This window comes from Apteryx rowi, unplaced genomic scaffold (genome assembly GCF_003343035.1).
Source record: "Apteryx rowi isolate R43461 unplaced genomic scaffold, aptRow1 scaffold_247, whole genome shotgun sequence".
NCBI classification, from domain to species: domain Eukaryota; kingdom Metazoa; phylum Chordata; class Aves; order Apterygiformes; family Apterygidae; genus Apteryx; species Apteryx rowi.
Window position 1 is genome coordinate 757,391 of NW_020448830.1, and position 22,553 is coordinate 779,943.

Sequence of the window (22,553 nt, forward strand, 5' to 3'; positions counted from 1 at the left end):
CATATAAAAGGAAAAGTGCTTTAAAAACACTTTATTTGCTAAGAGCTAAGGCCATATTTCAACTGTTCTCAAGAAAACACTACTTAGTAACATTTAGGTCTTCTGAAAACACTGAGGTAAACTGTGCTCTTAGTTTTTACATCTGACAAGGAATGCTGTATCAGCAAGTCCCATTACACCAGGCTTTGCTCATGTTTGCAGTCTAAATAGAGTACACACCAAAGTGCCACAAAAGTCAGAACAGACTCATCTCATCTCAGTTTCCTCTCAAATTAGCAGAAACATAAAAGACATTCATTTTAACACAGGTAAACACATAGCTTGTGCACAGCATTTGTTTCGCAGGGCACTGTTTTACAGAATATGTTTCACAGGCTGACTCACTTGGGTAAGGGGACTGAAATGTGTCAGGGACACCGTGAGTGAAATCCTGCTGCAGCAGTCGGAGGGTGTTGGCACTGCAATGGAACTAGCTTTTCGGCACATACCTTCGAAGGTATCGCAAGCTTGTACAGACTAGCACAAAAACAGGTAGGCTTCAGAAATAGCTGTGACATGACATACTTGCTCTTTTAATGTGTCATGATAGAAGTCATTTGGTCTGGGGTGAAAGTTTTACTGCCTTAAGTACTCCAAAGGAGAAAAAAAAGAGTCGGGGAAACATTTCAGCCAGAACTACAACAACAGGACAAGAGGCAGAGAGGAGATTCAGGAATAGTTGCCCAGTAGCTTTGACCAAATACACTTGACTTTAAATAATGCCAACCTCACTGGAGGCTGCAGCATTTGAAAGTCAAGAGGCACTATGTGAGTAGGACCACTTAGGGACTGCTTCCCAGGGCTGGAGATGTTTGATCACCCCTGAAGTCCTGTAGTGCTTTCCTCAGTGCTCTCTCCAAGTCACTCTGCTTTTTTTCCCCCCTGCCCCCTCTCATTCCTGCCATTCAATGGTTTGGTTCCCTCAGGCGGTCAAAACAAGATAGACTTTGCCTGCTTTGGTCTAGCTGACTCCTTCGACTGGAATCCACTGCAGTGTGTAAACTGCATGTGGGAGGGGAGAAGCGCTTGAAGTCTAGACACTCCCACAGATTTCAGCTTTAGGCTCCTTGGCAGTAGGTATATGTTCTTCCTCTGCTGAAAGCTTCCCAAGCATGCGGATAGGGCAGTTGTGGCTGAAATGGGCTTGTAAATACCTTAGATGGGATGAACGGTAAACAGTGCTCTCAGAATAGCACATCAGAGTTCAGAGTTTCTCCCTTACTTCTACGTGAGACTGACAACAGTCAGAAACGTGGGTGCGGGAGTCCTCTGTGCTCATGTGCAGTCCCTGCAGGGATGGCAGTGTGACTCTGAGGCTAGTGACACAACACCAAGGCCTCTGCAGCAACATGGGCCCAACGCATTCACACCTTCCCCAGCCCAGCAGCGCACTCCATCAGATTAGCTAACGTAACTGTTATATGGGCTGTCACCAGATCAAAGAATGGATCAGTCTTTGAAAAAATCAAATGAAACAAACACCCTGGCCACTACTGAGGAGGTGCAGACATGCATCCCAGCAGCATGGGGATGGGAAGGTGGAACACCATTAAATACGTATGCAAGCAACGGCCTGGCATTGTGCCTCCTGAGGACCACTCCTGCTGCAGGAGCACAAGTCTTTGCTGCTTCGTAGCCCCCCTCGCCCAGTCCTTGCAGGGATGAGCCATTGCTAAGAACCATGGCACAAACYTTGCAGCTATTGCCAGTATATCCCACCACATCTCTTGGCAAGGTACCAGAGATTTCAAAATTCGGTAATCTCCTCTGAAACATCCCGAGATCCTCTTATACTTACCAATGTCCAGGACTCTCTGTTTAGCTGTGTGCTGCCGAGAATGCCAGTATTTCCAGTATTTCAGCTGTTCATCTCTGTTTTTATCTTCACTGAAAACAACCATGACCACACTCTAAGAAAATCAACAGAAGTTGCATTAATTAATATGCATTCAAGATCCAGAAACATAGAAATAAAAATCTCCCATATGCTCTAATGCTCTCATATCTCTCTAATGCTGATCCAATCACCCCTCTCCCACAGTACTTAGACTGTAAAATATCACTGAACTTTATTCTAGTCCAATACTGCAGTGCACTTAAAATCTCAGCGTAGAAGAAATGTAATTTTAAAATACTGCGTGGCTTAGGATTATGTTCTTGATAGTCTAAATAAAATTTAATCACGTTCTTAGATTTAAGAAGTCTAGTTTACTTTAGGTAAAAAGTGATCATTTCAAAGTCAGGCGATCCCCAATTCCAATTCTGACCAAAGCAGGCATTCCTTGTGCCTCTGGAAGATCACATTAAGCTGTAAGAGGATGTGTTGTTATAGAGTTCAGGCTTGCCTGGCTAAAAGCAGGTCATTTTCAAAGACTAGCTTAGTAGTGCATGGGCTACTGCTGACAATGCTGTGCAGAAATCAGAACTTGAGAGGGAAGCTTCATTGGGTATTGTCTTGCCATTGGGAGTAAAAATGGAAAAGTCAATTTGTGTGGATCACATATGTGTAAACGTACCCTGACAAAAGCGTAGTAGTTAAGTTGCTGTAACCATCAAAAACTCAAATAAATTTTATTTGATAATGTATCTGAGCACAATTAAAACACGAGTGGTAACACAGTCGATACTTTTTTTTATCTTCTTTCATGAATAGACAATTTCAGTATTCTTAGTCCAAATACCCTTCTTATGAGCAGGATGCTTGCATATATGTATTTAATGACAAACTCAGTGTGAATATTTACTGAGTTTCACTGAGTTTTTCAGTTCAAGTTCTGAATTCCCATTGCTTAAATTGTATGATTCAAAGGAAACAGACTGAAACTTTATTGTACAACTTCACATGAGTAATAAAAGCTTTTTTAAAAAAAGCATTCTCTAAGCAAGCAAAAGTAAAAACGTGAAACAATAAAAGAATGCTCATGCTAGGTAAATGGGAGTGAAAAGAAATCATGGAGAACAAAATGCACTTTTCATCTTCTTTTGTTCTAATTCTTCCCTTAACCCTGAGTCATCAAGCTCATAAAAAAATACTAACAAGCAGTTTCATAAGCAGAGGAACTAATGATTGATTCATGACCCACCTTCACCACAGTAACCCTGCATGTGCTCTGTGACCTCCTCCTTTCTACGTCTATAAGCTAAACTTCATCATCGTGTCTTCCGTGTCCTCTAACTACTGTCTGGGCAAGAGGCAGTATATGCAATGGATGGGTCTTGAGTTATGCATATGCACACTGGCTGGCCAGCAGGTATGCACTAGCTGGCCAGCTTGGCACACTGATCAGAACTGGCAGTTCAGGCTGTAGCTTTTCCCTCAAGGACAGGATTAATTTGGGTCTTTTTCCTCTATGAACCATTTAAATGGAACTTGTAGAGGTTTAGTATTTTGAAAACTTCTTGCCACTCTGTTAAGTCTGGTTGCAATCAGCAAAAAATTCAAAAGCTACTTGAGTACTTGAGCCTGGTGAACAGAACCTGACCGTGAAAGTTGGCTGTGGTTTCACAATCTTCTTTAAACCATACAGCTGCTAAAAGAAACRGTCTCACTACTCCCTACCCCTACCATTTCCACGCTTCTGCTGCCGCAGCTTCAAAACTCATGTGGTTATGCAGTGAATCAGAATTATGAGAACTGGTTGTCAGACAGATCAGAGAGCTGACCTGATTCCTCTTTCAGCTGTACAAGTAGTAGATCTGGCACCACAAAGGGGGAAGGCATGGGTAGCCAGCAGCGGGGAGAGCCTTTGCAGCAGTAGAGAAGTCTTACATCAGCTTTGGCTAAACTTTATAATCAGTCTCATGTCATTAGGAAACCAGGCTAAAAATGAACCACTATTCAGGTTTATAAATCATAGCCTTTCCTTAGGAAGAGTCTCACTAAATTTCACAGACAATAGAAATGTATAGGCTGTTGTCTGCTTCACAGCTCATGTTAACTTTCATTGGTTCCTGCGACTAAAGTCACAGCATTTTTATGGTACTTCATTTATTTGGGTGGAAACACTTTTGCAACCTCATACATATGCAGCCCTTTCAGCTTCAGGGTGAAAGTTGCAGGGCAGCAACTCTGAGACTCGTTGTTCTTTCCAAGGTTACTGGGTTAGGATTTGCTTACTCAAAAACATTACCAGGGAAATCAAGTCTATTCACTAGTCAGATGTTGCTGAACACCTAGTTCCAGTTCTGCTTTCAGAATCTGAGAAGATGCTTTAAGTGAATATCAAGCAAAAGCATGCACTTTTATAATAGAAGTATTTTAAATTTTATGTCACATAGACTTTCAAAGAATGGCTTCAACTCCTAACAACTTCAGTGCCAGAAAGACTAAACTAGGTTTTATCTGAAAGGCACTGGACAGCACCTGCTTAAGTGTATGACAGAGTAACAATGGACTTAAGAGATTTAGCAGTTCACTGATTTTTTTTTAACCAGAGCAATGGTAAGTTCACCAATGTCAAGCGCAATACATGTGCAATTAACTTTTGCCAAATCATAAACTAAGGCAAATACATATATAACTGACCAGCTCATAAAATCGGACATTGAAAAAAATGGACCAGAACATATTTGAAATCACCAGAGATTACACTCTCCCACCTTATGCTGGGCATAAGAGTGAGGTTGTTCTGTCCTCTCCCATAAGAAAATAAAAAATAAAAAACAACCAACCCAAACTACATTTATCTAAAGAGCTCCATTCCCGTCTAGGAAAGAAGTTGGACTATACCCTGACTTTGCTGATCGGATGCCGGAAACATTTGTTGTCACCCGTCTCGCTCAGGGTAATGGCGTAGAACTGTCCTTTGTTTAAATAGGTCATTGGCCCTTCCCCTTGCTTTTGACGCAGAGATTTGGTAGCTTCTAGTGTATATTGAAAAGTGCTGTTGAAAAGACAGGGAGAGAAACACCAGCAAAATCCATATCACTTTCTCCTTTTCTCTTTGTCCCTATTTATTATATATTTCATACATTATATAAGCATGGCATGAACCAATAAGAAGCTAATAATATATTCCAGGAAAAGGTCACACTTCAAGTATTAAAAAATATAATTTCTTTTTGCAAGTTCATCAGATCTGGCAATTGAGCATAAGCCTGTTTGGTCTGTAAGTCTCTTCAATCAAAGACTACATCTTTGCTTTCTTTGACAATAACCACCATAAAGTACAAGGCTATGTAACTCACAGTGAAAGGACAAATGCTAAGAGGGAATACAGCATAATTTGCAATATTACAAGGAAATCAGATACCTCCACTGATATTTAAACTTAGAAGTGTCACAGAAAGAGAAGTTCAAAAAGAACAGAATAAAACTTGTTGCAAAAGATGCATATGGAGAATGGAAAGTCCAACTGCTACTTTCAGAACAGGGCAGAGAAGGAATACAAACAGGAGAAGGGACAGTAGATTCATGTAAAGACAATATGCAATCAATTTTTTGACAAGTATTCTTTTCAAAATTAATCAGACAGCACAAAATACCTACATTTAATTGGATTCTGCAATTAAAAAACCTCCCTTAGAAAAACAGAATTTAGAGAAAAAGATACAGTTTGCCTTTGTACCAGAACAGAGATTTTAGAAAAGACCCTCCTTCATAGGAGAACCTTTCATCACCTTTAGAAGCAGTTCTCAGGCCATGAAAAGTTTAAAGCACCATTACTAGTGAACYGTTTGCTGAATGCAATTCTCACAGAGCCTCTTCCAGTAACAAGCTTGAACAATAATCCAATAAAAACTATGCCTGAAGCTTCTCACATTCTCTTAAAYGAAAAATAATGTTTGCCTTACAGAATAAATGTTCTCTTCAAACTGCATTTGGTCACCACAGGAGGTTTAATGCAAGGAGTCACTTACAGGTTGTCCCCACAAATTGGGGATGGGGGGAAGCATTTTCACAAAGGTCCTAATTCAGCAAAATATTTAAGCAGTGCTGGAGTAGCACCAAAAGGATGGATATGCTGGTCTAAAACAAAAATGCATCCTTAACTTTCTAGTTCAAGCAAATACTCCAGGACGTCATAACACTGCCATAGCAATATGGAAATAAGGAAAAGACCAGAACATTTTTAGTTCTATTTAGTTCACTATTCAGTGAAAAAAATCACTGAAATGCATGAATAATAATAGCATTAAAATCCCTACTTGAAGAAAAAAGAAGTATCATGGTCTACTTTCTTTCTATCCAAAGAAAGAAGTTTCAGACAGTTTAATATCAACCTGAAATGAAGACAATTTCCAAATGCTTTTGATTACACTAGCTTATATATGTAAAGTCAGTCATCTTTCTAGTTGCTTAAAAGTTATAAATCAAAGCAAAGTTAAAGTGAAAAATAAATACTATCACATACCTAGTACACCTACTGATCACAAGTGCTTCCAAACAACCAGTGGAACTGCTGGCGCTGAGTACGCCGCATCCACCCTGTGTATGCTTCAGCAAGGAGAGCACTTTGGACTAGCTCTTGTCTTCTCCTATGGCCTGGATGCCCATTAGTGGTAGGTGCACATCCTCTGATTTAGCTTGACATGAAGGGAATGCAGATTGTGCACTCTGAGACTGCTGTACGCCATGAACCCAAGCCCTCTAAGCATCCTGGGAGGTGCACCTCAAAACCTCTGACCAGACAGACAGCCGAATGAGGACACCCTTTAAGAAGGGCTTAGGACAAACCAAAGTCAGACACACAGTGTCCTAACAGAGCTGCCTAAGTCTGCAACTCCTTGGTCTTCTGTTTATTGGTATTCTGTATGTTTCAGAAAGCTTTTAAAAATGTAAATCCCAGACACACCGCACTGGCCAGTTATGCAATCTTTGTGTTGTACCACAAGGGAAATTTCTTCTTGATCCCAGCTGGCAATCAGATTATGCCCTAAAGTGRGAGGACTACCCTTACCCTCGTAAACCTAATGCAATCATCACTCAAATGATTCTAACCCTGCTCTGAAACTCAACATGGGTCTTAGCTAAAGCCCTCCACATTCATCAAGGGAGCTTATATCAGGCCTTCAATTACTTTCATATTCCCTACTTGTTTTTTTAATCTGAAGATTACATTTCTGAGCACCTACTTCCAGGTAACTCCCTAAAAAGATGTATTTGCTTTTCTGAGTGTGCATGTGAAGGTTATACTCTAAAGCTGACTTGTGTTATAGCATGAAAGATTTTAACTTCTGAGAACTGTTAATGATGCCAATGTTCCAGAATTAGATTTTATGAACATCCAGCAGAGCAAGTGAGAACTCTTTGCTAAAGATCAGCTTCATATGTGCTCTCTGTATAATGACTCAGTTCTGAGCCCACTGAAGTTACTGATTGTTTCAATATTCATCAGAGAAAAGATCAGGCTATAAAAAACCTCCACTACAGGAACAGTCATATGCCTACTCCAGGAAAAATCATGTAGGCATTTTCCTGTTTCTAAAATGAGAATAATCTCTCAGATATAAACAACTATTCACAGGCACAAAATTAAGCACCAGCTTAAAAATTTCATTGATTACAATCTTTATTAGTTAAGTGACTATGTTTAAGTATGCCCATTCTATGTGTGCATTTTTCTGTGCTTAGCAAGGTTTTTGAAATTTTGGGGGTTTTACATGGTTTGAAATAGATACTTTATTTATATTATTCATATCTAAAAATGAAGTACCACAACAAATACTGTAAAAAGACAAAGGGTTTCCCAGAAAACCTACTAGCATGAGGAAGAAATAAAGAATAATAATAAGAAAGGAATTGCATAAAGTTGGTGGAGCCAGTTCAGCCATCCTGGACATCTGAATTGTGCATCCTGCCAATCTGAAAGGTGAGGAAGATCTTCCATGACCTGGCTGTCAAAGCTGTGCCCTGTACCCGGGGGATCTCTCTTAACAGTTTTATTCTTGCATAATTCCAGGGACTCCAGAGGAGTTACAACTTTAAATGGTGCTGGGGGAAGATAATAAAGATGTAAAAGATATAATTCAGTTAGATTCAAAAGCTAACATGCACAGGAGAAGAGGGGAGGAGCGATGCTGGTGAGCATCAAGGGRGCATTGCAAGGGCCCCAGGCAAGGAAAGGCAAGGTGGGAAATGGACACAGGGAGCTTCTCCTTGATACATTTTTATGTGATGCCAGTCAACATATTTCAAAGGTTTTGCCATACCTGGTTTGTTCGTAAATATATTCTTCAGCCCCCACTGACACACTGCGATACTTCTGAAAAATAAAAACACCAATTAAATATAATTTTATATAAAGTAAATGAAAATTACCAATAAAAGTAAAATTATAGTTATTTAGAGACCCCTCAGAGGAAACCATCAGCCATTTAAAACTCAAAATTCCTCTTGACTGGAGTGGACTCTACATGATCTTCAAACTGGAATTGATAGAATTTATTTATGCGAAGCTTTTGGATTTTTTCATAACCTATCTAGTGACCACAGGAATGTAGCAGAAAAACCTCTTCTGCCTTATTGAACTCTTTGCCTACACATTAATATATTTTAGAACAAGCCTATAAAAACACACCCCATCTCAAAGACAAGCAGACTTTCAAATGAAATTATAGTTTTTTCCAGAGACTTCACACTATGTTCTTTCATTTTGCTTTGTTTAAACATATTTACATGGCTGGCTGTCCTGAAAGTCCACACAGAAATGYTGGGAAAATTTTTTATTATTATACTGCCTAATTTGAATAGGTGTGGTGATGCAGGCTAAGCAAGTATTTTATCTGCAACATAAGATTCTGTTCAAGTGAAATACACACTCTACAAATTGAAAGTAGATCTACAGTCACTTTACAAAATGAAAGCACACCTATCAAAAAAAAAATTACACCAAGAGGCAGAATTCTGAAAAATTAGGTCTTTTTGCGTAGACTAAGCAAGAATTTTTGCTCTGTCTTCCTGAGCAAACGAGCCCGTTTGCACCCTACTGCGTAAGCCTTGCTTTTTCCTCTTGGCTTGCCTTTTGCTTGAAACATGTTTTTGCTGAAGCCTCTCTGATTCACTGACAGATCATTACATTTAATCTCCAGGATTTCTTTTGTGATAACTACTCAGCAATAAAGAGCTCTTTTGTTTCCACAAGCATCAAGTTAGGTAATTTGTAACACAGTTTTTAATGTTACATTATACGCMATTGTGCCACAATCCATTCAGATACTAGTAAAGTGCAAAGGTATTGTGTACGGGTAAGGAGTATTTCCCGAAGATCAAAAGTCAAGGATCCATGTGCATTAAAACATGTAAGCTGAATACTGTAAGAAATCTGACATCTGGGGTGTATTACAGTAAAGAGGGTTTCATATTAACATTTAAGTCACATTTTATATAAAGTCTATAAGTAACATTTTCAAAAACATTCAAGTGATTTACCCGCCCTTGAAAATTTTGGCCTACATTTTTAAAGAACTAATAAATTAATCATAGCTATAAACAAGAATATGAACGATATGAGAAGTATATTTACATAGATGGCTGAAATTGTATCAGAAAAACATAGCAAGTTATGGAAAGGGCATCCACTGCCACAGGGAGCTATAAAAAGTCAGCACTCCTTTGGTATAACAGATTTAAGTCATTCAATAAACATTTTGAATCAATTTATAAATACGCAGTCACAATGTTTTTAAATTGAGCGAGTATCAGAGCAAATTCATTTTTCATCAGAGCAAATGTCATTTTTACCAAATGAATAGGAAAACTAAGAYGACCTACTTTTTTTTTCTTACTCCAAACATTACTTTAACACAAGTTCCCCTTTTGGTATGTTTTGACGTTTTGCTTTAGGCTGCCTTGGAGCAGTCCCCAGAGCAGCACGGGGCTGGGGCCGGCTCGTCCCAGATGGGGGCACTGGGGAAAAGAGCGAGTGATGGGGGCAGTTCCCAGCACAGCTTTCGGCAGTGGGGTGCAAAGGCCCTTCCCTCTTCCCTGTGCCACAGGCGTGTGAACATTTGGGGCTAGAAGGCCACTGACAGCAGCACTCAGCACACGTAATTTTTAAGCAGCTCAAGGTGGGGACCTGGTTAAAGGCAGTTGTTTCATCTCCCCATACAGTGGAGAAGAGAGCAAGGAGGGAGAAGGAAAGAGTGCTACAGGGCAATTCATTCCCCCCACTTCAGGCAACCAGATTTGCTCTGCCTCATGGACTCTCCATGGACTGCAGAGAAAGCCTAGATGACAAGTATCATACTTTGTTTTTAAACATACTGCAAAAAGTGACTAATAATTTAAAAAAATTACGTAACAACATATTACTGATATCATAACCTGGATTTTGGGATGCAAGGCCAGCTTGCAGATATAATTTCCCTTTTTACCCCCAAAGTCAAACAACTTTGCACATTTGACAGCACTTTGTACAGAACAGACTGCCTGTTTGGGTAACTTTCAGCAGCCTGTCCCATAAGAGACCAGCACGCTGAAATTGCTCTGACAGCACCCGCGGGAATGCCAGGTGTACATTATCACTGGACTCCCATAAAAAGTCGTTTACCAGTAACAATGAAATAATGTGATTTGATAACGCAGAGTCGTGTTTCTAAGTTTGATTTTACTGATCTTTTAATGGCAASCTAGATTTCTTTATTAATCATTTATTCAGTTGACCTAAATGTGTGTTTCTATATCTTAACATGGATTTCACCTCCAGATGTCCTGATCTATAATGCTTGTTTAGAGACAATTTACTTTTTTATAATACATACACACAAACAGACACTAAATTTCTCATATATTCAGTCAGAGTAACACGGCCTTAAAGTAGCTTTTGTCTTGTACTTTTGTATAAATAAAAATTTCATGGAGGAGGAGAAAATCCAAAGAGCAATTTACCATATAATATCTCTAATTATTTGCAGATGTACTATCAGCGTTAAATGATTTTTACCTTTCTACAGTTCTGGCTTGTTTGCATTATTCTGCAGCAATCAAAAGCAGCCAGAGGGTACTTGCAGTATTAAGGCTGACTTTAAAATTACTTGCCTCAGCATAACAGTGCAAAATAGCTACAAGGCAGCTCCTTCTCTCTCCTCTCCTCCTCATTCCCCGGCATACATATGCATCTGACTCTTTCCCTGCCTGTTAACCTTTCCATTCCCCTCTAGTCACCTAATTCTGCTAGTTTTGCTCACCTACCCACATTGAGGAGCACTTTAGCACAATAGACAGCTTCTGAATAAATTATTTAGTTTTATCTAGCAGCAGAGGCCGACACTGCTAATTTGCACTTTCAGGAAAACGTCAAGAAATTCCCAGTTACAAAATGGCTATTATTTCTTACTGTTATGAATAGGTCTGAAGGCAGATCTTAATGGATAACTGATCTTCTTTCAGAATGGCAACTATCCTCTGCTTGGTACAATATCCCTGAAGACACAAGATGTTTCTTATTCAGTATCTATTACTCTCCCAGTTTCYAGTAAGCACAACTTAAAACCTGTCTTCTGAAACACCTTATGATGTTCCTCTACAATTAAGAGCATAGAAAGAGAGAGGAACATGGCAAGGAGCAGAGATGAATTTGCTGAAACTGGCATTACTATTCTCCTCATGGTCCTTGTGGACAGCTTAAATCTACTTGTCTTGTTTACAGCTTTTTATAGAGTTCTTAAATGCTAATTTGAGATGCAAAACTTACCTCCGTTCCTCCATCTTTGAAGGTGTCACTGTACGTACTGTCAGGAGTACTACGCTGGTCATCTTTGAGATAATTTGTGTGGGGTGCAATGTTGGACACTTCGTAYGGTTCAAAGATAACCCCTCGGTGCTCCTCATTTTCTCCCCTTGCATAGTGTGCTTGTGGGGTCATAAAAACAGGGGTGAACTCCTCTGCTTTTACCACAGTCACTCCAGTCCCTGTAATTGGCGTTGAGCTCCCAGATACATTTGYGTTGTATTCCCTTTTGGATGACTCCAAAGGATCTTGGTTTAAGGAAAGGTTAACAGGCACTGTCTTCAGGACTTGCACACGGTTCTCACCCCCACTCAAATTACTCTGAGCTTCGGTGGTATTAAGACAATTTCTGTGAGACAAAAACAAAACATGTTATGAACTGCCCTGACAGAGCAAATCTCTTCCTTAAATAACTCAATGTTCTTAGATGGCAGGGAAGGAGATACGTGCGTTTACAACTCTGATAAGCCATTGCCATAACAAGTAGTACATTAATAAATATTAGGCAAAAGACATTGTGAGGCAAGTAGAGAGGTCTGGAAGTCTTTAACAGCCAGGAAAAGACAATACATTTGATTTGACCTATAACAGATATGAAGTAGTATGACAAAATTCTGGGTATCCGGGGTAACTTTTGCCTTGGCTTATTATTTGGATGCAAAGTCAATTCACCGGTGCCTTCGGGCACAAAATAAGCATGAAGAGTAACATGAAGTATGGATTACTGACAACAGAATAATCCCCATGTGAAATAGGTAGGGGGAACATCAACAGTAAAATTCCTATGCTGATGCATGCTCTTTCAGGCAGTCGATGGGTCACCACTGTTTGTGCACCTCTGATACTAGTGTACTTCTGAAAGAACTTACCAAGGGATCCCGCTGTATCAGAGCAGATCAGTAACTATAGCGGCTCTGAGGGAACTTCCAGCAGTGCTCCCATRACTCTACCTGGGGCTGCTGCTGCAAAGTATCTGCTGTTCGCAGTAGTTGCGCTGATGTAAAATTGTCCACTCATAAAACTTTTAGTAGGTATAACATTCTGCTTTGTTTTCAGCCCAGGAAATCTGCTCTGACATTACAGTTCCTTTSTGCTGGCTTTTCACTGGAGGACAGTTTTGCCAACCGCACTCAACTGTGGAATTTCTCTGGAGTTAGCCAGAAGTAAAACTGTACCTCTAGGAAAAGTTTCAGATTCTCTGTCATGAAACAGTGAATTTAAATACCAATAAAACTACCCAGTTAAACTTTCACCTCACATGGCTAGTAGAGACAGTATAGTGCTATCCTGAACTAGCTATATTGAAATAAACCTTGTGCAGCTTGCCTACACTATAATTTTCCATGAACATAGCTTCCCAAAATGTAAAAACATAGCTCTTTTTACAGCAAATACACACTCTTGTCCACAAGTCTTAATAAAGGCAGTGACTGTCAGCTTCTGCTGATTCTTCAATTAACTTTTAGCCTACTGAGGAGGGCTGAAATTTGAGAGGAGTGAGAAAAACATTTTGAGGGAATGATTTTACTTTATCTGCTTCTAGGCAGAGATAAAATTATGTTAAATAAAATTGTACAGAGCAGGTTACTGAAGACAAACTACTCGGTTTTTGCTCTAGAAAAAGAAATTTGAAAGAAAAGAAATAGTCAATAACCTATTGTCAATATAATCTCATTTTACTATTAGCAGCAGCAGCAAAGAACAAAACAAAACATGGACAAACCATGAAACTTTCTGCTAACTTTTTGCTTTCATGCAAATTTCATGTTTAATAATCCTGTTCAAATTTTTAATAAATTAAAAGTAAAAAGGAGTAAAGTTTGAGTTTGCCTCCCAAAACAGTCTTCATTCTTTTATCTTTAGGAAGAAAACCATAAGCCTTCAGGCTCTCATAGTTCCTTCAGTTCACAACTAATCAACATTGTTAGCATTTGGGTGTATGATTTTGAATAATACTGTACCTTTTATCTTGGTCTTCTTGATTATCACTCACTTTGTTAACAGACAACAGCCTTTTATCTCTGGGAACCTGAGAACAACATCAGGCATAGTCAGGTAAATGCAACTGTCAGGTATTTGCAACTTCAGATTGGTCTAGTGTAACAACTGGAATATGTAATCAAATCAGTGTTGTCTGATTCACAGATGTCAGGAGTTGCTTTTCTTTGGGAGATTGATCATGAACACAAAGATAATTTGCAAAGGGAAAAATGTAGGAATTTCTTTCTTTTTTAGTTCTCGGGTACACAAAAATCTGGAGCAAAGCACTCTTCTATATGTCTTTATCTTTGAAATATCAAGCTATGCTAAAATCCAAGCTTATATTCACAAACACACACACACACACACACACTTTCACTGAATAATAAAAGCTGTGAATGAAAGCATGTTACCGCTTTGATGAATGCTGCATGGAGACCCTTTTAGCTCAGAGGAAAAAAGAGTTTTCAATTAAACCACAAGAGCTTGCTGAGGAAGTCCTCCACTTACGGAGCAGTCTGGAGGATGCAGAACTAGTGGCCAGGGGAAGTTCGCAGCTCCTTCTCTTTACTAGCACAGGGACAGGTCAGGGACATGCTGGCAAGTCACCAGAGAACACTGACATCTGCTTTGCTGAGTGCATTAACAGCCATGAGAAGTAAAGATCGAGTCAAAGCTGGCCCCTCAATAGACTCAAAATTCACAATAAAAGTGACTTAGAGCTGTTTTCCCACATACTTGTTCCTGAAACTGGCACAGATATGAAATCACCAAGGACAAAGTTGCTGCTCTGTTTTTTTTCCTTGCTGATCCAGCAGTTTTGGAACTAACACTCCTAATATATTTTTCACAAAAGAAGCTATATACACTCCATCGCAGCAGTTAACTGACAGGATTGCAGAGCAAGGATAGACCTAAGAATGAACTAAAATTGTGCCTATTATCTCTAAATACTTTAAAGAAAGATCAGGAAACATCTCAACTTAGAGAAAAAACAAGACTACAGTACACTTTAGTAGCCAAGGTTAACACCAGCTATTTCTCCAAGACAGCAGCAGAGTCAGAGTGCTAGCCAGAGCCTTTCCTTCTCTCAGGGTCTTCCTCCCTCTCTATTAAGTGTCCTGCTAGTTAACAAACCTCCTTCGTATATTTTCAAAGTGGGATCCAAGCCACTGTTCACACATGTTGATTTCCTTGTTAAGATCACATATTTACCCTTGAAGGAGGGCCAATGTTTAGGTAAATATCATCACAAGAAAGAGAGAGGAGAAGGAAAAAAAAAGGATTTAAGGTCAAACAATTCCTATCGACTGGGAAAAGCACTTAACAAAATTACCCAGCACGTCAGACAAATAAGCCAGGCAGTAAATAAGGGCAATTTGAGAGAGTCTTGTGCACTGGAAGTCCCCATCTACACTGACATAGTACAACACCGAGACTGAGGTTAGGTTTAATTTCCATTTTGAACACATCATCAAGAGTTATCCTTTTCTCCCACTTCAAGCCAGAAATAGCTATTTCTGACTGCTGGTGATGGCTTGAGAGTCACACAGCTTAGTTGCAACTGTCTGAAACAAGGAACTGGAAATGTCTCATGGAGCATAGTTCTGAGGAGGAAAAGGACTGTTCTCTGTTCTTATAAAAAAAATCAGCAGATTAATGACCTGCTACATGTAGTACAAAGGTATTACTAAGACAGAAGCCAACGCTTTCTCATACACATCCTGCATTTTATGAAGCCACATAACTTCATGGACTCTGGTGCTGTGGTAACTCTGTCAAGAACGGGACCTTTCTTCTTTCTCCTTAGGAAAAGCCTCTCTCTACTGATAACAATACACAACAGCATGAACTGTCTCTTGAAACATAATCAGTAAAGAAAAGAAAACAATATTTAACTATAAGACTGGTATATGGCATTTTGCCTACAAGCCCTCTCTCCTGAATACTCATTTAATGATTGTAGTAGAGACTAAAAAAAAAAAAAATTTCTCTAAAAGCATTTATACTAATAAATATTAAAAGCAAAGGTTTTTAATTTTTAATTTCCATTCCTGCCATTTCCTCATGAATTACGAGGAGGTGCTGTCACTGCTCTGCTGACTTTCACAGAAGATCCTCTGTCCAATTCAGGCATAGATAGCTTCAACATTACTGAGACAGTTAAGTGAAATGAACAATTTTATATTTCACTACTTGGTAGGCGACACCAATTCTTGTTTGCAGAGTATAAGAAGGTCAGCCTGGGTTTCAGAGTGGAGTGTCTGCATTACACAGAGATGCACCGTGTTCTCCTCTGATTTCAGCAGAAATCTCAGACATAACCCCACTTAGACACTATGAAATATATGAAAAAGCAAGCTGGTCTCAAAATTGGGGATAAAGCCCAGGGCTTAGAACCTGACATAAACTCAAATTGTATGTCAATGCTTCCCCCGTAAACTGAATTAGACCTCTAACTATGTGTCCAGCTCCATTTCTGTCCCCCATCTTTCTATTTAGACTGCAAACTGCCAGTGCAAGGGCTAGATCTCACTATATGGTTTGTATACAGCCTATTGCAATCCTAATACAAATAAAAATAACATGGGAAACCRTTAGATGAGATACTCCAGTTAAAGAGCAAACTAAAACATGTGTGTCATGAACCAGAAAAGCAGACATACCTATAGATGTACAAGGCCTCTCCTTTCCTATTTTTAAAGAATATTGCAAGTATAGGAGCACAAAAAAAAGGGGGGATTATTCATCCAAGGCTCTTAGAAGGGGAGAATAATATGTTGAAAAAGAAATCATGGTTGCCAATTTAATATGAGAATTCTGATTTTGTTTTTTCTCTCCAGAGCTAAATACATCAAAACATCCTCCAATAGGCTTCCTAAAAGAGAAAGCATGCTTCATACAAGTGTCAGAGAGAAAACGGGATGTAGTGACTTCTGTCTTTGAAAACTGGCTCTTTTCATGCCTCTTAAGAGCAGGTCCCTGTCAGTGCAGTGGGGAGGAATAATGATGGAGTTACCTACTTTATAATAGTCATACAACAGACCAAGAGCAGCAGCACTGTCCTCATCACCATTTATGCTCATCATAGCCTTGGTAGCTGCTGTTAGGGGATTCTCCAGATACGACTTCCAGGCTTCATCTTCGCTGGTGTAGGCTCGTCTGGTGTTGAATGAAGTGTCATTTGGCACTAAGGCCACAAGTCGCTTGTTACTGCATAGACAGGAAGAATAAAATGGTGACTCAGAAGGGATTATTTTATTTGTAATTCACAAGGCATGTTAAAGAACATCATATAGCTGAATGAAAGTGATATATCAAGCAAGTATCTCTGTATTAAACTTGCTGTTATAAATGTTTAGGTAGATATTTTAAATATTTACTGGATATCTTCAGTACTTAACCAAAATTTTTTTTAAATGTGTGCATATCTTGCAATAATAAATCAAATGTATTTTTCTGTTGTTATACTAATAATACAATTATAGCTATTGTAAATAATAATACATTTTTGCTAAACCTTTTTTAGCAGCTAAATATTTTTAAACTATTAGGAAATAAAAATTTAACAATATAAGAACAATTTTGCACTGATATTTTTCCTAGATGTCCACTTGACTACGGAAAAAAATATATACATAGAAAATCAGTTACAACAAGACATAAACAGAAAAAAACATAAAAAATTAGCATCAATACTAATCTAGTGTTCACCTAAACTGAGTATAGTTCAGTATTTCATAAATGGGAACATTTTATAATTGAGATAGTCTCTGCTTTTGGAATGCAATTGGTCAGTAATTTCAGATAGCTTTTCAGTAACAGGGTACAAGCAATGGGTTCAGTGGATGGAGCACAAGAAGTCAGCACATTGGGCTCAATTCCCACTTTGTCACTCACCACGTGTAGTTACAGACCCACGGCAAACAGGCCAGACCCTGAGAAAGTGGGAGCTGCAGCAGAGCAGCTTCCTCCAGCCTGAGAGARGTGGAAACTGCCCAGTGCCCTATGTATCAGGCAAGGGGCTGCTTTGCCACAGCTATGGCTGAAATTTCCAGTATAATGGAAATGCAGATGAAGATTGTAGTGCCTGCTTTTTTAAAACCTCAGTAAACTCAGGGATAAAAGAGCTATGCAAAAAAAAAAAAAAAGTAGCATCCCTACAACCCAAGTTAGTATGCAAACAGATTAGGCTGGGAAATAGTTGAAAGAGAGGTGCGTTTCTTACGTGTTGCAAAAGCACTGCCAGATTTATGGGTCAAGTTACAAGGATCATGCTGATACTTTTAATACATTACACCTTAAAAACTGATCCATTTTAAGAAAACTACAAAGAAGGTAGAATTACTTAGAAGTGAATGTAATGACGTAACTGGCCAGACTAGCAGTTACTGCCTGTGACTTTCATATAACATTTTTTGCTATCTTCTACATAAAAATTGTTCATTATTCAGTCTCTTCTTTTTGTTCTTCCCCTAACTACAGTGGTCCCAGTTCCACAGGCCTCACACAGCAAACTTTAGTTGTAGCAAAAAGAGTTTTGGCTCATTCAAACACTATGCACCTGAGCTTTATATTTGATTTGAGAAATGGAATTTCTGGGAATGTATTTTGTCTACAGCTTTCAACCTACAGGGAACTGGCAGGCTCAAACTCCACACTGAACTTCACTGCTGCTTGAATGCAGTCTATAAAGTGCATTTTGTGTTGTGTAAGGAAGAGGAGGGGGTTGGTGGAGATTATCATCTCTATGGTACATAGCACTGTTTATGAGTTACTTTATTTAATGAAAAACAAAATAATCTATCTGGTACATAGAGTAGAGTTTTATGAACTCAGGGGGGGAGCATTTATTAGCTTCATATCACAAAATACACCCAATAATTACAGACCAGATATTTTCCTTTCTTCTAAATTATCTGGATTTTTAGAAGCTTCCTTTCATTTCTGAATGCCTTTCTTTCTCCCTGGCCTTTTGCTGTCCCTTCTTAAGACTTCTGCCCTCCTTCTTTCCACATATATATTCGTGTTGCTATAGGTCTCCTCTGGCAAACAAAAGCTGAAGCCTATACGTATTAGGAACACAAGATGCAGAGAACTGCTAAGTCTGTTTTCCTTTTCAATGCTTCATTGTTAGCGACCCCAAACAGATGTGCAGCAGCAGCCCCACTGTTTGGGCAGGAGGAGCCGTAGGCCTGGCGGGCTCTGGGGCAGCCGGTGCTCCCAGCTCAGAGGGAATCCTCCAGGCAGAGATTCTCCTCGCCTCCCCCAAGCTCCCCTTCAGCTCAGCCTGCAGGCTTTGCCTGCATGGGCCGCTGCCCACCRCAAAGCACTCGCCTTCCTGTGGCAATCTGCACTTACACTCAATAACTGYCTTTTATTACTTGGAGCTCTCTCATCCATGTGATAGTCATAACTGATTTATGAGCACTGCAGGCAGGCTGCAAGCTGCCCTTTAAAAACACCTTTTAACAGTCACAYGGTGCTCACCTGCAGAAATGCTAGAGAGAAGGAGTCAGTCTGTCCTGCTCTAACTCAGTAAAGACAATCTTAAAGTGATAAGAAGAGAGGGATGTCCCTGAGAGGTGCCATAAATGATTGTTTTGGGGAAGAGTTAAAGTGAAGGGGATGAACGCTCTAACACCAACCAGTGAGCGAATAGCCTGGGGGACTGGAAAGCCGCAGGTGCAGAGACCCAGAGCCTCCCCAGCGTCTCCCCACAACACATCTTCTCTAAAAGCCAAGTTTTCACATTTAAAAACTAAGTATTCTTCTCTGGCTACAGAGATAGTCTGCAACGTAATCAGCTGACACACTCATTGTGTTTACTCTACTAACGGACTGAAACAATAGCACTAAGAAAAATAAAAAACTTCCTCCTCACCCCCATCCCTGTAATCAGCTCTGTGGGAGGTTAATGGTCAGACCTAATTATCATGATTTAACATAGTCAATCATTTCAAAGATTATATCCAAAGCAGTCAGCCAAAACAACTGTGCTTGCTTTAAGAAAACTTCTCTTTTAATTAAGGTCGTTTGGATAGGAGGGAGGGTTTTCCTTAAGAAATGAGGCTTGTGTGCGCACATGCCATCCCCCCCTCCTTTTCCATGATTTCTGAACCTCCTGGACAATTTCTGCCGAATGTGACAGAGGGGTAGCAGCCCCAAAGATGTGAAGTCCCCCATAACTAGAGGAGACAAATATGTTATGTTTAAAGTGCACAAAGAAAATCCGCTCTGCTGAGTGCAGACCCTGCATGGGTACTTCCCCTTCACGCTCCCACGAGTGCCCTCCCATGTGTGGGTACCCACAGCAGTTGCAGCTGTGTAACTTATGACAGCCAGCAGCTGTTTAGAGGAGGGTTACATTGGCAGCATCCTGAGCATGGGAAAGACAAAGTGTGACAGCTATCAGATACCAGAGAGTTGGCATGAGAGCCATTCTGAACACCCCACGTGTGAGAAAAGCCTCAGCTGGAGCCCGCACTTACCACCACATCTAAAACTCCAACTAAAAGCTRTAAATCCATCAGCACCAACCTCCCTCTGTTCCCACCCATGGGGGGAACTCCCTTAGGGAGGGAAAAGATTAGAAGTGGAAGACTCCCATTCAATTTGGCTCACAAAGATGGAATAGCAGCAAAGCTCTTCTGTAGCCTGAGGCATATCTTCTAAAATAGATTGCAGCCTCAGAGCAAGTTAAGCAGTGGAGAACAAGCCCAACAGTGATTTTGCCCATTCCTTACATGGGCTGGCCTACAGCCCATGTCTAGCTGTTGTCAGGATGTGTGGTAGCAGGAATAAAGCTAGGAGGGGCATGTCTACATACACCAAAATCACTCCATTATTTTAGCATGGAGATACACCTTAAAGATTGAGGATACTTGGGGCGTAAAAGGTGCAAATTCCCTTTCAAGGGATCAGTTAAGTTCCTAATGATTGCCAAATACTTTTCAGTTGTTTTATGTTAAACAGTGGTAGGTGGTTAGGTATCTTAACTTAACATACCTGAGAACATAACTTATAGGTGTGTAAGGATGAAGGTAAGAGCTAGATTTCCCCAACACTTGAGCATTTATTTCAAGACTAAACTTCAGATGACCTTTAGCTTTGCAAAATCTTTTTTCCCAAGCTGTTTAGTACAGATTTTCTTGTTTGTACCAGCCTTACATGATTTGCGGTCTTTGCTCTTAAGAGAAGAAATAGGTAAGATTTACAGATTGATACCAGTTACGGTGATTTGCCATCTGGTAAAATGATATTTTTGAGCTTATTTTAAGATGAAGGTTATGGAATTTTATAAAACTAGATATTATAAGAGTAGTGTAGAAATAAAGATGTCCAAAACTCTGGTGCTCAGTTGGTCTCATTTCAGTTACTGCAATACAACACAAGAAGGACAGCTACATTGTACAGTACTCACTTTACCATCCTAAAGTCAATAAATAATTGAATGGATGTGCTGGCATTTCAAGTCCTTCTTCAGATTTGAGATAATGAACTTTCAACAGCCACCACTTGGGGCTATAAAATCCCACAACAGGCACACGCTCACATGACTTGATACAATTTACAAATTAACTTACATATAATCTTAAATATACATTAATACATTCACAAACAATGGTGAAAGAAGGCAGCTCTGTGATTGGAGTTTGCTTTTTACTCAGGAAGAAGATTTCCTGAACCTCCTCCCACCTGTCCATCTCTTTCAGCCAATTTTGGTGCGCATGAGCCTTCTGCTGGATTTGCAAAGCTCATGCAGTCCTCAGTCTCTTTGCTAAATCTGCCACTGAACGCAGAGTACAGGGATGCAGCTGTACTGGTGGAATCCAAGTACAACCCATTGATTTAACATGAGGACCACAAACACCCAAAACAAGAACCCCATTCATCTAGGCATGAATCAAACCACAAGGTTTGATGCATCCCTCCTTCCTTGCCTATTAATAATTGCTAGTGCAAGACAAGGCCCCCAAATATGTTGACATGTGAAAACATCCTTAACATGAATGCATGGATGGACCCAGACACAATATAGCTGGGAAACTGTGCAGTTATCCTACCCTCCTCCATCACATGCTCAGCATAACATGCCATACCATTTGGTGCTAGCAGAGAAAAAATCCACTCCTTGTCCCCYAACTTTCATCTTGCCCAGGAAATCCACCCCGAAACACATAATAGACTGCTGAAAGTGCAAAGCCGAGCACCAAGCCCAGACATTTTCTGGGGTTTGATTGCTTGTTTAGACAATGCATTTGTTCTTTTAACAAACTTTAAAGAAAAAAATTGTAAAAATGGAAATGCTCCCTGCATGTCACCACAGACTTCTTCATCCCTGGGTGATGCATCAGTAGCATTGAAAAACAGGACTTCCCCCCTTCCGGTGCAGGCCAAGTGCTGAGTGGGAACACACGAAGCAACATGTGTTAGACAGCAGGAGAACGTGAGGATTCCCAGTTCGCAGGTTACAGCCCAGGCCTGAGCCTGCCTCATCTTAGCCTGCGAGACAGGAGCGCCAAGCATGGATACTCAGCGTTCTCTGTGGAAAACGCAGCTTGGCTAAAGACCTGGATTGTAGACCTGTCTTTTCACAGTGAACTGTGCAAACTCTTGGTTGATTAATCTTTAAACTGTTGCTCCAGGAGAGGAGATATGAGGCTTTGGTCCACGCTACTGTTACAAAGCACACATATGTATTAACACCAGTCAAATAATTGGAAAAGGCAGGACAGACTCCTGTTTTTTTGGCTCCCATACTAGCACATCAAGACTACAGGACACTTTTATCATACAGTTCTCTTTTGTTGGATGATACGAAGATGCTCAGATGATACAGGGCACCTGTCTCCAACGTGGAAA

At 39.9% G+C, this 22,553-nt stretch overlaps 1 protein-coding gene across 1 annotated transcript in view; it reads right to left on the minus strand.

The window, feature by feature from the left end:
- GRHL2 (grainyhead like transcription factor 2) overlaps window positions 1-18,389 on the minus strand; it is a 55,583-nt gene extending 37,194 nt beyond the window's left edge. Inside the window, exons 1-8 of the mRNA XM_026066746.1 lie at window positions 18,322-18,389; window positions 16,712-16,901; window positions 13,670-13,737; window positions 11,673-12,057; window positions 8,191-8,243; window positions 6,980-6,985; window positions 4,769-4,922; window positions 1,838-1,949 (exon numbers count right to left, since the gene is read on the minus strand). Coding sequence (XP_025922531.1) covers window positions 1,838-1,949; window positions 4,769-4,922; window positions 6,980-6,985; window positions 8,191-8,243; window positions 11,673-12,057; window positions 13,670-13,737; window positions 16,712-16,901; window positions 18,322-18,389 — 1,036 coding nt within the window. The remainder of the gene's footprint in view (window positions 1-1,837; window positions 1,950-4,768; window positions 4,923-6,979; window positions 6,986-8,190; window positions 8,244-11,672; window positions 12,058-13,669; window positions 13,738-16,711; window positions 16,902-18,321) is intronic.
- Window positions 18,390-22,553: the final 4,164 nt, after the last annotated feature.